Genomic DNA, 13,081 nt, shown 5'->3' with positions numbered 1-13,081 from the left:
AATTACAACCCACCCAACGCACCAATTCCAGGCAGATGTTTAAAAAAAAGAAAGAAAAGCAGCATTTTGGTTTGGAAACGCAACAAAGAGCTCCTGCAATTGAGGGGTGGGCAGAGGGTCGGGGTGTGAAAACACCGATCAGACCCTTCTGGCTGGCTCCTGGACATTTTTAGAGATGTGTTTGCATCAAAGCTCCAGGTTACTACCAAAACTGGTACACCAAACAAACAAAAACCTCACACACATGATAAGGGGAATGTACATCTGCCCCAAATCAAGCATTTAAAAGGCCCACTGGTTGCAGGGAATTATCTACACTGGGGCTCAGCTCCCCCACCCCCCTCAAAATCAATGGGTTTTAAGAGAATTTGAGCTCGCCAATACTCAATTTAAGGGGGCCAGAGACCCCTCCAATTTCTTCCCCTTCAAAGGGCACAGACGTAGCCTCCAATGTGTTAGCCTTTCCCTTCTGTGTCACGGCTCAGCGACTGGTCAGATTCCCTGCCCCCCCTCCCAACTAACCATACCATGCCAGTAGAGACCCAGATAAGAGCTGCAAAGAAATAAACCAGAGGGGGCAGGGAGGGAGAATCCCTTGACCTTCCTAAAGCATACCAGTTCCAAGAGAACAGCAGGGCTTTTCTTGTAGCAAGAACTCCTTTGCATATTAGGCCACACCCCCTGATGTAGCCAATCCTCCAAGAGCTTACAGGGCCTACTGGCTACATCAAGGGCGTGTGGCCTAATATGCAGAGAAGGTAGAAAAAGAAGCACTTTTCTCCCTGTAGAGAAAGAAGCACTTTTCTCCTTTTCTCACAATACGAGAACTCGTGGACATTCAATGAAATTGCTGAGCAGTCGGGTTAGAACAGATAAAAGGAAGTCCTTCTTCACCCAAAGGGTGATTAACACATGGAATTCACTGCCAAAGGAGGTGGCGGCAGCTACAAACATAGACAGCTTCAAGAGGAGACTGGATAAGCATATGGAGCAGAGGTCCATCAGTGGCTATTAGCCACAGCTTATTTTTGGAACTCTCTGTCTGTGACAGTGATGCACTGTATTCCGGGTGCTTGGGGAGGGGGCACAGTGGGAGGGCTTCTAGTGTCCTGACTCTACTGGTGAACCTCCTGATGGCATTTGGGTTTTTTGGCCACTGTGTGACACAGAGTGTTGGACTGGATGGGCCACTGGCCTGATCCAACATGGCTTCTTTTATGTTCCTGCTACAAAAAACCCCTAGCAACTCCCTATGGAATAGGATCTGGACACAGCTGCCACTTTATCTTAAACATACATGTACAATTCAGGGAAACCATGATTTTTAGAACCACCTTTGCCACTAACCTAGCCCTATAGCCACATTTTATTTCATTCACCCCGCTGTTATTTTTTTCACACCTCCCTCCTTTTCTCTGGGGTGGGAGACAAAGCAAAATCCTTGGAAAGTAACACTAGCAGTCAAATCTACCAGGTTCCCCTCAACCCACAAAGCGCGAATGGTCTTACCTGAGTTTCTGTTAAGCTTTCCAAAGCCTGCATTACGGACTGTTCGGGCCTGGATGCTTGAGACTGTGAAAGAAAGAGTGGGAAGGGGACACAAAAATTAGGCTGGCTGTTTACCTGATCGCCTAAGGTGAGTACAGAATCCTCTCTAGGTGATCAGACAAGGAAGCTTAACAAAAGTCCCATGTTATTTAAAATGCTTGGCTGCTTTGAAACTTGTGGGTCTATTTGAGAGGCAAAACAAAATACAGAAAGGTGTGACCAGGACGAGGACACACACAGAGAGAGGTTTTAATTTCCACTGGTGTGTGTATGCCTTGCAGTTCACTCAGTGCACAAAGCCTGTGCCAACAACAGCACTCCATGTCAATGGCAGCCTGTGGCAACAATCCATTCACACATGCAGGTTATCAACTGATAAACAAGCACAGGTGAAACAGCCCTTGCTGCAGGTTAAGAATCAAGCAGGCTCCAGAGTTCCCTCTAAGCTGAGTTAGTGTGAGCTAGCTCAGTTTTTTAGCCTCTGGCTCACACATTTATTCAGGAGCTCACAACTTTAATGCCAGTAGCTCACGAAGCAGAATTTTGCTCACAAGACTCCACAGCTTAGAGCAGGGGTGGCCAAACTGTGGCTCGGGAGTCACACGTGGCTCTTTCACACATATTGTGTGGCTCTCAAACCCCCTACTGCCCAATTGGCTGGCTTGGAGAATGCATTTGAAGTTAAAGTTGCTTTCTTCTACCTCTCTCACCCAGCCTTCCTTCCTTTGTAAATCTCCTGAATTGTGCAGGGGATCAGACTAGATGACCCTGGAGGCCCCTTCCAAGTGTATGATTCCTTCCTTCCTTCCTTCCTTCCTTCCTTCCCTGTCTTGCAGCTCTCAAACATCTGACGTTTATTCTATGTGGCTCTTACATTAAGCAAAGTTTGGCCACCCCTAGCTTAGAGGAAGTACTGACAGGAGTACTCCTCCTTTTCTCTCTGACTTATTTGCTCACTGCATAAAAGACAGACTGGAGGGGGGGGGGGGCGTTACCATAACAGATCACACAACTCTTTTAGGGAAATAGATGGGGGGGGGTGAGATTTAGCGGGGGGAGAAGCATTCATTTACCATCAACCCGGCTTCCACCGTCGGTACCAAAGTCAACTTGCTTCCTTCCACGACCCCCAGGTCTTGCAGCTTGCCAGAATTAAGGTGGCTGGTGAAAGGAGAAGAGGAAAATATATATATACATATATATAGCATGACTTTATTTAAACTAACCACTTGATCCAAAGGGTTTCCTTAATGCAAATGGCACGCAAACTATCCTTGGGGAAATATGGAAGGAGGATGCTTTGAACACAAAAGATGCACTTTCCTATTTCCCTGAGTCCAAGGGCCTGACACCAGCCCCACTGCTATTATCTTCCCCCTTGGCTTTCTACCCGCACCCAAAATAGCTGCATCCCCTGCTCCTCCTCTCCCCACCCCCAGACTCTCCTCTTTCCCTTTCTTTCTGCAAACATCATATCAAAAGTCTCTCCTGCCCTGCCCCCAGACAGAACTGCAGTCATCTGTCAAGAAACACTCTTTCCAAAGGCTCTGGTTGGGGAATGACAAAGCCAGGCAGCCCAAAGGACTTGAAGGGTTTTTTTTTTCTAAAAGAAGTAATTCGGAAAAAATAATCTGCAGATCTACTGAAATGTGGGGATGAGGGAGGAAAAGAAAGCAACTAAGGAGCATGTAGGGGGGGGGGATTTTTCTTTAATTTGATTCAAAGGGTTGGGAGGAAGGGAAGAAATTCAGCACCCAATGGAATTTAAAAAAGGGAAGCTATTAGAATTAAAAATTTGCTCAACTGCTCTGTGGTCAAAGGATTTCCTCCTCTGGTGGTGGTGGTGGGCAAAGGGGATATTCCAGGTTTTACCATATAGAAAGGGAAAACCTCCTTTGCATTTTAAGAATCCTCTTCTCTAACAAAGCTGGGAGGGGGGTTTGTTTAAACAAAGGGAGAGGCCCATCTAGGTGAAATACCTCTCCCCCTCCTGACCGTTCAATGCCATTGTTGATTTCTTTTCCTCTTCCTCCCCACCCACAGAAAAGGAAACCAAGTTTTCCTTTTTGCAGCATTCCTCACAAAAAACTCACTTCGGATTTTTCTTTATTTCATGAAAGGTGCTGCGCGCAAAGAGAGGTGCTGTGTGTGTGTTTGCGCTGGCACACTGGCCATCTACACCGATCCCACCTTCAGAACAAAGGATACCTCCAGGAAAGGAAGAGGTGGGAAAGGTCAGGGAAAGGGGGGTTGAAATTGCACCCCCCCCCCACTTTCACCAAGGGTTTGGAAAAGGAGAGTCCCCCTATTTCCTCCCTTTCCAAGATAGGTTTCCCACTCTGGGGATCAAAGATCAATAAGTAGCAATGACAGAGGCATGCCTCACCCCTCCCAAGGCTAAACAGTTTCACAAATGCACCCCCCCCCCCAGTCAAGCAATGACCTTTGCCCTGAGTTTTTTTTGGGGGGGGTGAAGTTTTTTTTTTTTTTTACGGAAAAGGACCTCCCCCCACCCACATCTTGAAAATAAACCAGGGGAGGTGCCACTCAGGGGAGGTGCCACAGCAAGAGGTGTTTCCTTCAGTCTGTCTGCAGACAAGCTTCCAGCTTCACACACACACACAAGGCCCCTGTTGCGTTGCCTGCCAGCAAAGTCAAAGGCATCTGGTCCGCTTTGCAAAACTGACACCCACTTCAATAGGATGTGGAGCAGGAAAGCCGCAACACACCACAAGAGCTTTTCCCACAGACAGCCCATCTCCACACGGCTGCGGTGTGTGTGAAACGCCCCCCCCCCCAAAGCAACCATGGACTTGCAGAGCACACATTTGGGGGGGGGGGGGTGAGGAGGGTCGCAGAGGGTGGGGGAGACCCGGAGAGGCCAATGAGAGGGCTGTTGTCCCCCTTCCCCCCAGAAGCAGAAGACAAGGCTGGAGGGCGGGGGAGGGGGGATGCATGCTGCGAGAGAACCGGCCTTCTGCCCCCCCCCCCCGGTTAATTGCAGCAGGGTGGGAGGAGGAGGAGAAAGGGGGGCAGCCCTCACCTTTCTTTGTGGAGGAGAGCCAGCCTTTCCTTGGGCACTTTGAGCCGCTGCGAGAGCCTCCTCTTCAGACCTTCCACCGTCTCCTCCAAGGGGACCGCGAGTTCATAGCGGGCGCCGGTGGTCGTGTGGATGTGCACATTCATGGAAGGCTCGCTCTGGACGGCTTCGCAGGCTGCGGGCCCCCGGCTGCAACTCCTGGGGCTGGGTTGGTGGTCCATTCGCTCACCTGCGCGGGGGAGGGGAGGGAGGCGGATTAGAGAGCTGGCGGCGAACAAAGGAGAGCCGGGCAGCCGCCTCCCGGGGCTCCTTCCGCGGCACAGCGCCGTCCAAGGGCAAGTCAAAAAGCCTCCCCCGCCCGCGGTGCGGCGGCGGGCCCGTCTTTGTCCTTCCCGCCCGAGAAGTGCACCAACCGCCCCCCCCCCCCCAATGCAATTTCGCCTTCCCCCGGGAAATGCGGCGGGCGGGCTCTCTTTCTAAAAAGGGGGGGTCCCCTGCCGCTCTCTTCCAAGGGAGCCCCGCTCTTTGCAAAGCCGGTAATTTCGTTGCCCCCCGCCCCACCTTGGGCTCGACCGCGAGGCCACACAGCGGGCGCCGCCGCCGCCGCTCCCGAGCTGGGCTGTGAAACTAACCCGAGCCGGGGCCAGCCAGACAGACAGAGGAGCGAAGGGGGCGGGCAGCAAAAAGTTATAATGTATCAACGTTCCAAACGGGGGGCGGGGCTTGCCGCCCCCTCCCCATTCATCCTTTTCCTCCCTTCCCCCCCTCCCCGCGGCCGAAGCCCCGCCGCAGCCAATCCCGGCTCTCCGAACGCCGAGACGTGGGCGCCCCCGGGCCAATGGCGGCGGGCCCGCTGCTCCCCCACGTGGAAGAAAAGACCGGATACTTCGACTCGCTCCCCCCCGCCCCCAATAGTGGGCGGGGCTGCTGGGTGCCAAGGACGGAGGCGGCTTCTCCGCCCACACCTATTTGCAACGCCAACCCCCGCATTTCCTCCTCCCCCTCTTTTTAAAGGGCCATTCATAATCTAGATTACAACAAAGAACTTCCTATAAAAGCATGGCACAAGGGCGTGTGTGGAAAACTATTTATACTTCTGCATGCAGAGGGAAATGGGGGAAGAGGGAGAGGGGGGGGCGGAATTTAAAAGGGGGCTGGATCAATTCTACCCAAAGCAATATTTTTAATAGGGGGGGGGGGGGGAGGTTGTCTTGCTATGAGTAAGCTCTGTAAAGGCCCAAGCTATTCATGTTTGACAAATCGAGCCCCAAGACAGCTTTCTCCCTCCTAAGAGCCTTGCCTCCTAGTATAGGCTTGCTTGAGAGTAAACCAAGCTGAACAGAGTGGAGCCTACTCCCTCGTAAGAGTGAACGCGGGATTAGGAGATGACAGCCCAGGCCTCGATGAGGCAGGGCTGACCTCCAGCAGTCCAGGAACAAACTGGACCCAGAAGCCTGAAAAAAACAAACAACAGCTGGAAATCTTATTAAGGATTACCGTGACTGCCATTTTGCTGTGGAACCAGAGCAATGGGTTGGGTTTCTACACTGGCCCCAATCACTACTCCTTTTATCAAGTAACCACAAAGACCAAAGTACCTGCACTCATAAGAGTACTTGCACCTATAACACTCCCCACCCTCACTTACAGAAGATATGCCTCGACAGCTCCACAGAATGGCACAAGTTAGGAGCAATGTTCCCTCTAAGCTGCAGTCTTGTGAGCAAAATTTCTATTTTGTAAACGACTGGCATGAAAATTGTGAGCTACTGCATCAATTAGTGTGCTCTGGGGCCATCCTTCCTGTGCTAAGACAAAAATGCGTGAGCTGGAGGCTAAAAATCTGTGAGCTAGCTCACGCTAACTCAGCTTAGAGGGAACACTGGCTAGGAGACACACTTGTTCACATGTAAACGGGTCGGGAAGCTGCTCCCCTCCCAGGGTCTCATTTCTGAGTGAGGGGAAACAACACCTTGTGGATTAGATGCTGCAGGAAGACACCCACCCGCCACAGCAGAGACTGCAAGCAGAAAAACCAACATGCCACAGAACATGTACAGAGGGCCTTAGGCCTCTACGCCGTGAATTAGTGTAGGAGGACTTTTCTATGCCAGAACATACAAGTCTAAGCAGGTCCAGAAATTAACCTCCTTAAAATATAAACAGGGGTGGCCCTGCTGCTAGGCAAACGAGGTGATTGCCTAGGGCACCGGCCTTCTGGGGGCACCGAATTGGGTGCCCCCCAATGTGGCTTGGTGACATTATCAGTGCAGCGAGGGAGGGGCACCAGAAGCTGGCCTTGCATAGGGTGACAGTCTAGGGCCAGCTGTGAATATAAAGAATGGTTTGCCTTCATGGCCCAGAAATGACACACTGTCTGTCCCAACAAAACAGCTGCCCCCCACTCCGGTGCCAATGATAAAAGCAGGTGAACTGAACACCCACAGAAAAAGAAAGAGGTCCCTACCTGCTCAGGGACTTCCCAGGTAGGTGGAGAAAACAGGACTTTCTAAGTTAATCAAAAGATGATGGAATAGGACAAAAAAAAAAATAGCCTGCTGAAATCAAGAGAATGCCCCAGAGGCAGGAGTGGAATCCTAGCAGGAGCGCCTTTGCATATTAGGCCACACACCCCTGATGTAGCCAGTCCTCCAGAAGGTTACAAGGCTCATTTTTGCAAGCTCTTGGAAGATTGGCTACATCAAGGGTGTGTGGCCTAATATGCAAAGGAGCTCCTGCTAGAATCCCACCCCTGCGGGCCAGAGAGAAAGACCATGAGGAGTCAGCTAAGGGAAAAAAGGGGGAGGAGGTGACCCACTCAAGCCTCTGGCAGCTTATGGGAATCCTGGAGAGGAGATCTGTGTGTGGGGGGGGTGAGATTTCCACATTATGGCCCCCAAATTCCTCATGCCCGGTCCCCACTAGTTTTTATTAACAGGAATAACATAGGAGACTGCTAATATACAAACTGCAGAAGCGGAGGGTTACAATGGACTCTTTATCATGCTGGTGCCCAATGTCTCTCTAACTTCATCCAGCATTGTTTCAATTGTCCCTCATTGCAGATTTTCCTTGACACGCCACTGTGACTAAAGCCTGGACAGGAAGCGGGTGTGTGTGTGTGTGTGTATGCTCAGGTTCCCTCTTGCTCCCCCCTCTATCAAAGTGCTACACTGTAGGATCACAGAAAAAGGTGTCCACTGGCAGGACCACTGACCTCTCATAAATTGGATCAGAACACAGGTGTCTCGAGGCAGTAAGCCAAGCTGAACGCTACAGAGTGGATGGCGATATACAGGCTGCAAAGCAACGTGTTTGTCTGGAGATGGTGGTCCTCTCCATATTGATCCTGTCTCTCAAGCTTGTACAGCGGGGGGGGGGGGGGCAGGCCAGGCCAGCCTGATCTTGTCAGAAGCTAAACAGCCAGTATTTGGCTAGGAGGCGTCCAAGTTGCGTTGCAGGCAATGGCAAACCAGCTCTGAACATCTCTTGCTTTGAAAACCCTAAGGCGCATTCCTCCTCCTGCTGCCTGTACCCTGCAGGAAGGCCTGATGTTTCAGGGAGATCCGAATTCAAATCCCCACTCCCCCACGAGGCTCAGCGTGTGAGATCTAGGTCAGTTGCTTTCTCTCAGAACAGTGGACTGTGCTAGGTTGTGGGGAGTCAAAAATGGGGAAGGGGGAACCGGGGAACTCCTCGTAAACAGATGGCATAGAAGCGACAGGACAGAGAAAAGCGCATCACAAGGTGCCATACATTTTTTTTTTAAATCCTTACAGCTACTTGGAAGCAGTGTTCCCTCTAAGCTGAGTTAATGTGAGGCAGCTCACAGATTTTAAGCCTCCAGCTCACACATTTTTGTCTTAGCTCAGGAAGGAATGCCCCAGAGCACACTCATTGATGCAGCAGCTCACCACTTTCATGCCAGTAGTTCACAAAGTAGAATTTTTGCTCACAAGACTACAGCTTAGAGGGAACTTTGCTTGGAAGTGTGCATTTTTGAACAGGGAAACCTTTGGAACCAGCAGGGGCTCTGAATTAAATTTCCAGTGGAAAGAATGAGGGGCCTGACATACACCCCCCCCCCCCCACACACACACACTCTTCACAATTATCAAAAGCAGAATGAGTTATTCTGACACCTCCTGGCCTATCCTAGATGTGGAAGAGAGGCCTTAGTCACCCAGTGGCCAAGGGTGGGGTAATGCGCTGGAAATATGCTCAGAGGCAAACCAGCCGGGGGTGGGGTGGGCCTTGGGAGTGGCAAAGGCCTCCTACAGAGAAGGAATTGGTTCACAAATAGGATGGAGGCTTTAAAGATGGCTCACGCCCTGGAGGATAAACCAGGGAAGGATCTCAGAAAGTTCCAAGTGGTTCTTTCATAGGCCAGAGTAATCCGAGGTCAACTCCAAAAATTTCTTTTGCAGGAAGAATTGTTCTTTTCCCAACATGGAATGCTGCATTATCAAGAAAAAGGTTCCTTTTAAAAAAAAATTAACAAAATTGTAGCAGGACACAATTTTAGATTGACATGTTTCTTCTCAGCCTTAAATCCAGGGTGTCTTGAGGGTACAATAAGATTGGTATGTGGTTCCTTCCCCCCACTCCCCGCATTCCCCCACCTTCTTCAGAAGGTACCAAAGAACTTTGCAGAGAATCGGATTGTTGCTCTTGCGTAAAGTCACTGAGTTATTAGCTGATTGGCAACATGGAATTTATTTGGCAGAAGGAAGGAGGGGGGGGGGGGGGAGAGAGAGATTCTTTAGTCTACTCTAGAATGAGTCAGCAAAGCAATGCTGCCCTCTGCTGGCAAGGACTAAAATAGCAACACTAAGGAACAATAGGTGCATGGGGGTAAGTGGAAAAAATATATCAGGGAGCATAAATATATTTAATTATTTGAGTATAAATGGTGCTTTAAAGAATTTCATTAGCAAATCATATGTATGGGTCCCATTGCTGAAGGAGCTCTTCAGGAGGCCTCTGGAATACTTATGCTGATTATGGCAAGAATTATTCTTCGGGAGTCTGGCTGAGGACAGGAAGCCAAGAGGGGAATGGGGATGTATCTTTCCACTGGGTCCTTGGCTGCTGTTGTAGCGACAGGTAATAGTTTTGCATTGTCAAGGACTCTTCTTCAACCAAAATGGAAAGAGAATTCGCAGGTACACACACACCAAACACAAAGAGGTCTCCCCAGATATACAAAGACCGCATTTTGCTACTCCATGGGCAATTTGGGGTACATCACCAACCAACCAGCTATGGCAGAATTCTGGGGATCTCAAAGGCAGGCATAACTTTAAAAAAAGAGCGTGCCAAATCAAAACGGGGGTGTTTTGGAGACAAAAGGTCCGCGTTCACTTCCCATCAATCCTTTCTCACTTAACCTCCACCAATGCACCAATGGCAAATTCCTTTGGGTTTGTTCCCTACAAAGCGAGGGGGGGAGGGAGAGGGATATGAATGAACATGCCCTTGTCTAAGGCACTTTCCTGGAATCATTCTTAGCAACCAACCCAAACACTGCTAAGTTTGGGGTTTAGGATCTCAGTTCTTCTGCTCAAATCATCTACTCCAAAGGCCAAATCCACTCAGATCAAAAGACAGAAGACTGCTGGATCAAGGGGAAAGACAACACCCCCCCCCCCAAGATCTTTTAGGCCCCCAAAGGGTCGGTATGGGTTAAAATGCTGGGCTCTTCCGACTGCACATCCCCTTAAGGGGTGGTTTTCAGAAATAAGGTTGCCATCTTCCACCACCCCACTCCGCTCCTGGACCTTTAACAGCATCCAGGCCCACAGAAATGCCCAAGGCTGAAGCCTGGCCCACACATCACAACCCACAGAAATGCTTTCCCGGTTTCACACCTTATGCGCCAGGCTGCTGTTGAAAGAAGGGGGGGGGGAGAGGGGGAAGTACTCAATTGTCACCCAGTGTCCAAGCCAAGAATACCAACTGAGGGGGTCACTGATCTAGAACGACTCTAAAAGGAATGGCCTCCAACGGCACAGGCAAAGTGCCATATTATATAAGGAAAGGGCACTGGGAAGAAAAAAGGTGACAGAGTAATCCCCCAGCAACCCCCAGTATTTAGCTTTGAAAATCAAGAGAGGGGAAGCTTCACTCCAGGGCAAACTAGGCAAGCTCCTGCAGACCTCGACCAACAAGAGGCCCTTGTTTTGCTAGAAGCACTGTGAAGGAGAGTCAGAGGATACTCACAAACCAGAAGGGAGATGGGGCCAACTCTCTCTGGTCAAAGAGCAAATCAACTTCCAGGTACACACACACACACACAGCCTCCACACCGTGGGGACTTCTTCACATACTTCCAGCCACACACCTTTGGAGGCCTGGATTTTCAGGCCCACAAGCCACAAAGGGCCACCCTGGGAAGGGCACCCTTTAGACAAGATGGGTCTCTCCAAACACAAAGACCCATCATGTTTGGGGCACAGGAAAGTAGAATTCAAGGTGTCCGGGTGAGTGAAGCCAAACTCAAAAGGTATCCTTTGTTCTGAAGGTGGAATCTGTCCCCCTCCTCCCCCATGATGCATATTTTATTTTATTTTTTAAAAAATACAGGGACCCAACAGCAGCATACCCTATTTCAGGGGTAGCCAATGGTAGCTCTCCAGATGTTTTTTGCCTACAACTCCCATCAGCCCCAGCCAGCATGGCTGGGGCTGATGGGAGTTGTAGGCAAAAAACATCTGGAGAGCTACCCCTGCCCTATTTGCCTCTCCAGCAGGTTAAGCTGAGGTTGCATGTGACGGCCCCAAGGTCACCCAACAAACTTCCACCGCAGAACAGGGAGCATTTAAACCCAGGGACCCACCCCCACACACTCTAACCCACTACACAAAGCAGTTTTGTAACACAATGACACATTCCGTGGATTAACTCAGCCCTCCTGAGATTTCTTTTCCTACAGAAGATTCCCTGATCTGAATGTCTTCCCACCACTCCTCCACCACTCCTTCCCGGCTGCCCTGGAAGTCATGGAGCTGGGGGACGCTAGGGGGGCTCCTTGGGCCAAAGCAGAAAGCTGGCAAGGGGGTGGGGGGTGGGAGACAGCCCCACAGCCAAGCACCAGCTGGATCCAGTTTCACTACAGCCCAGGAAAAAAGGGGACCACTGACTAGGTCACAATGGGCTTCTTTAAAATATATATATATATATAGCCAAGATTTCTGGGGGCTCCCCAGCTTTCCCACTGCTGGGGTTTGAGACTGGCTGTGAAAAGATGGTTTCTGAGTGCCTACAGAGTGCGCTTCTCAGAAACAAAGAGAGCTCTGGTGCTTCCAGAGCTCAAAGAAAAGGGTTTCAGGTCCGAAGGAAGAGCCTGAACCGCACTCCCTCCGCAGCCTGCTAGGGGCAGCCCCAGCGCCAGCTTGCCCGGGGTCGAGCTGTGCCTCTCCGAAGGCGGCAGGCGGCAGCGAGTCTCTCACAAAAGGAGGGGGTGGGGCGGGAGGTGGAATCTGGAGCAGCCCCTGCCTGTCTACGTGGGCAGAAGAGATGGCGGGCTGGGGGCGCTCCGCCACCGCCCCCGCCCCCGGCCAAGAGTCCGGCCCAAAGGCTTCTCTCGCCCGGGGGCCTGGATTCGAATCCGCTCTCGAAAGCAGCCTCCCAGAGCCCAGAAGGCCGGGTGCTGATACAATCCGCCGCATTTCTTTCTCTCTTTTTTTTTTGGGGGGGGGGGGGTCCAGCCTAGTGAGAAATCGCCCCCCCCTTGACACTTCTTCTGAAAGGGGCGGGGAGGGCTTCATTACACCAAAAGGGCAGCTCAGCTCTGAGATCAGAGGGATTCCGGGCTGACTTCGCCCCCCCGAAGAACCCACCAAGGGCTTCTTCCCATGCTCCTCAGCAGACCCACCGTGTCGGTGCGGTGGGGGTGTCAGCATAGGATCCGGACCTCTACCCCCCCCCCCCCAAAAAGCGCCGACCCCATCTGGCCCTCCTCTGGTTTTACTTGGGGGGGGGGTTAGATTTTATGGGGGTCTCAGATTTTACCGGGGGGGCACCCTGGGATCTCTGGGGGGTGGGAGTGGGAGAGACCCACAGCCCCCCCACCCCGGATCTCCCTTTCCCGAGGGGGGGGGACAAGAAGCGGCTGGCTGCACCGAGCCCCCCCCCCCGGCCCGGCTTCTCCCGCCGCCCAAATTCTCGGTGCGCCCCCCCCCCCCCGATCGCCGCCGCCGGGCGAGAGCCAGAGCCCCCCGCCTGCCCGTCTCCGCCGACTCACCGACACCGCGGGGCTCCGATCCGCCTGGGGGGACGCGCCGAGGCCTCTGCCCTTCGCCCCCTCCCGAGCAAGCCCTCCGCAGGCCCCGATCCCTCCCTCCCTCCCTGCCTGCTGCCCCGGGTAATCCTCCCGACGGCTCGAGCTGCCGCTGCGGCTCCAACTGCTGCTGCTTCCCGGCGACTCTCGGCCCGCTCGGGAGGTGCGGAAAAGTTTTTATCCGCCGCCCCCTCGCAGGAGCCGGCCCGGCC

At 52.0% G+C, this 13,081-nt stretch overlaps 1 protein-coding gene across 1 annotated transcript in view; it reads right to left on the bottom strand.

Annotated features, from left to right (window-relative positions):
- The window catches only part of MIDN (midnolin), a 38,760-nt gene extending 25,882 nt beyond the window's left edge, over positions 1 to 12,878 (bottom strand). The window contains exons 1-4 of the mRNA XM_060232856.1: positions 12,834 to 12,878; positions 4,592 to 4,817; positions 2,622 to 2,709; positions 1,510 to 1,572 (exon numbers count right to left, since the gene is read on the bottom strand). Coding sequence (XP_060088839.1) covers positions 1,510 to 1,572; positions 2,622 to 2,709; positions 4,592 to 4,809 — 369 coding nt within the window. The 5' untranslated portion in view covers positions 4,810 to 4,817; positions 12,834 to 12,878. The remainder of the gene's footprint in view (positions 1 to 1,509; positions 1,573 to 2,621; positions 2,710 to 4,591; positions 4,818 to 12,833) is intronic.
- Positions 12,879 to 13,081: the final 203 nt, after the last annotated feature.

The sequence above is a fragment of the Heteronotia binoei genome, chromosome 2 (genome assembly GCF_032191835.1).
Source record: "Heteronotia binoei isolate CCM8104 ecotype False Entrance Well chromosome 2, APGP_CSIRO_Hbin_v1, whole genome shotgun sequence".
Lineage (NCBI taxonomy): Eukaryota > Metazoa > Chordata > Lepidosauria > Squamata > Gekkonidae > Heteronotia > Heteronotia binoei.
This window is presented reverse-complemented; position numbering and strand designations above follow the sequence as displayed.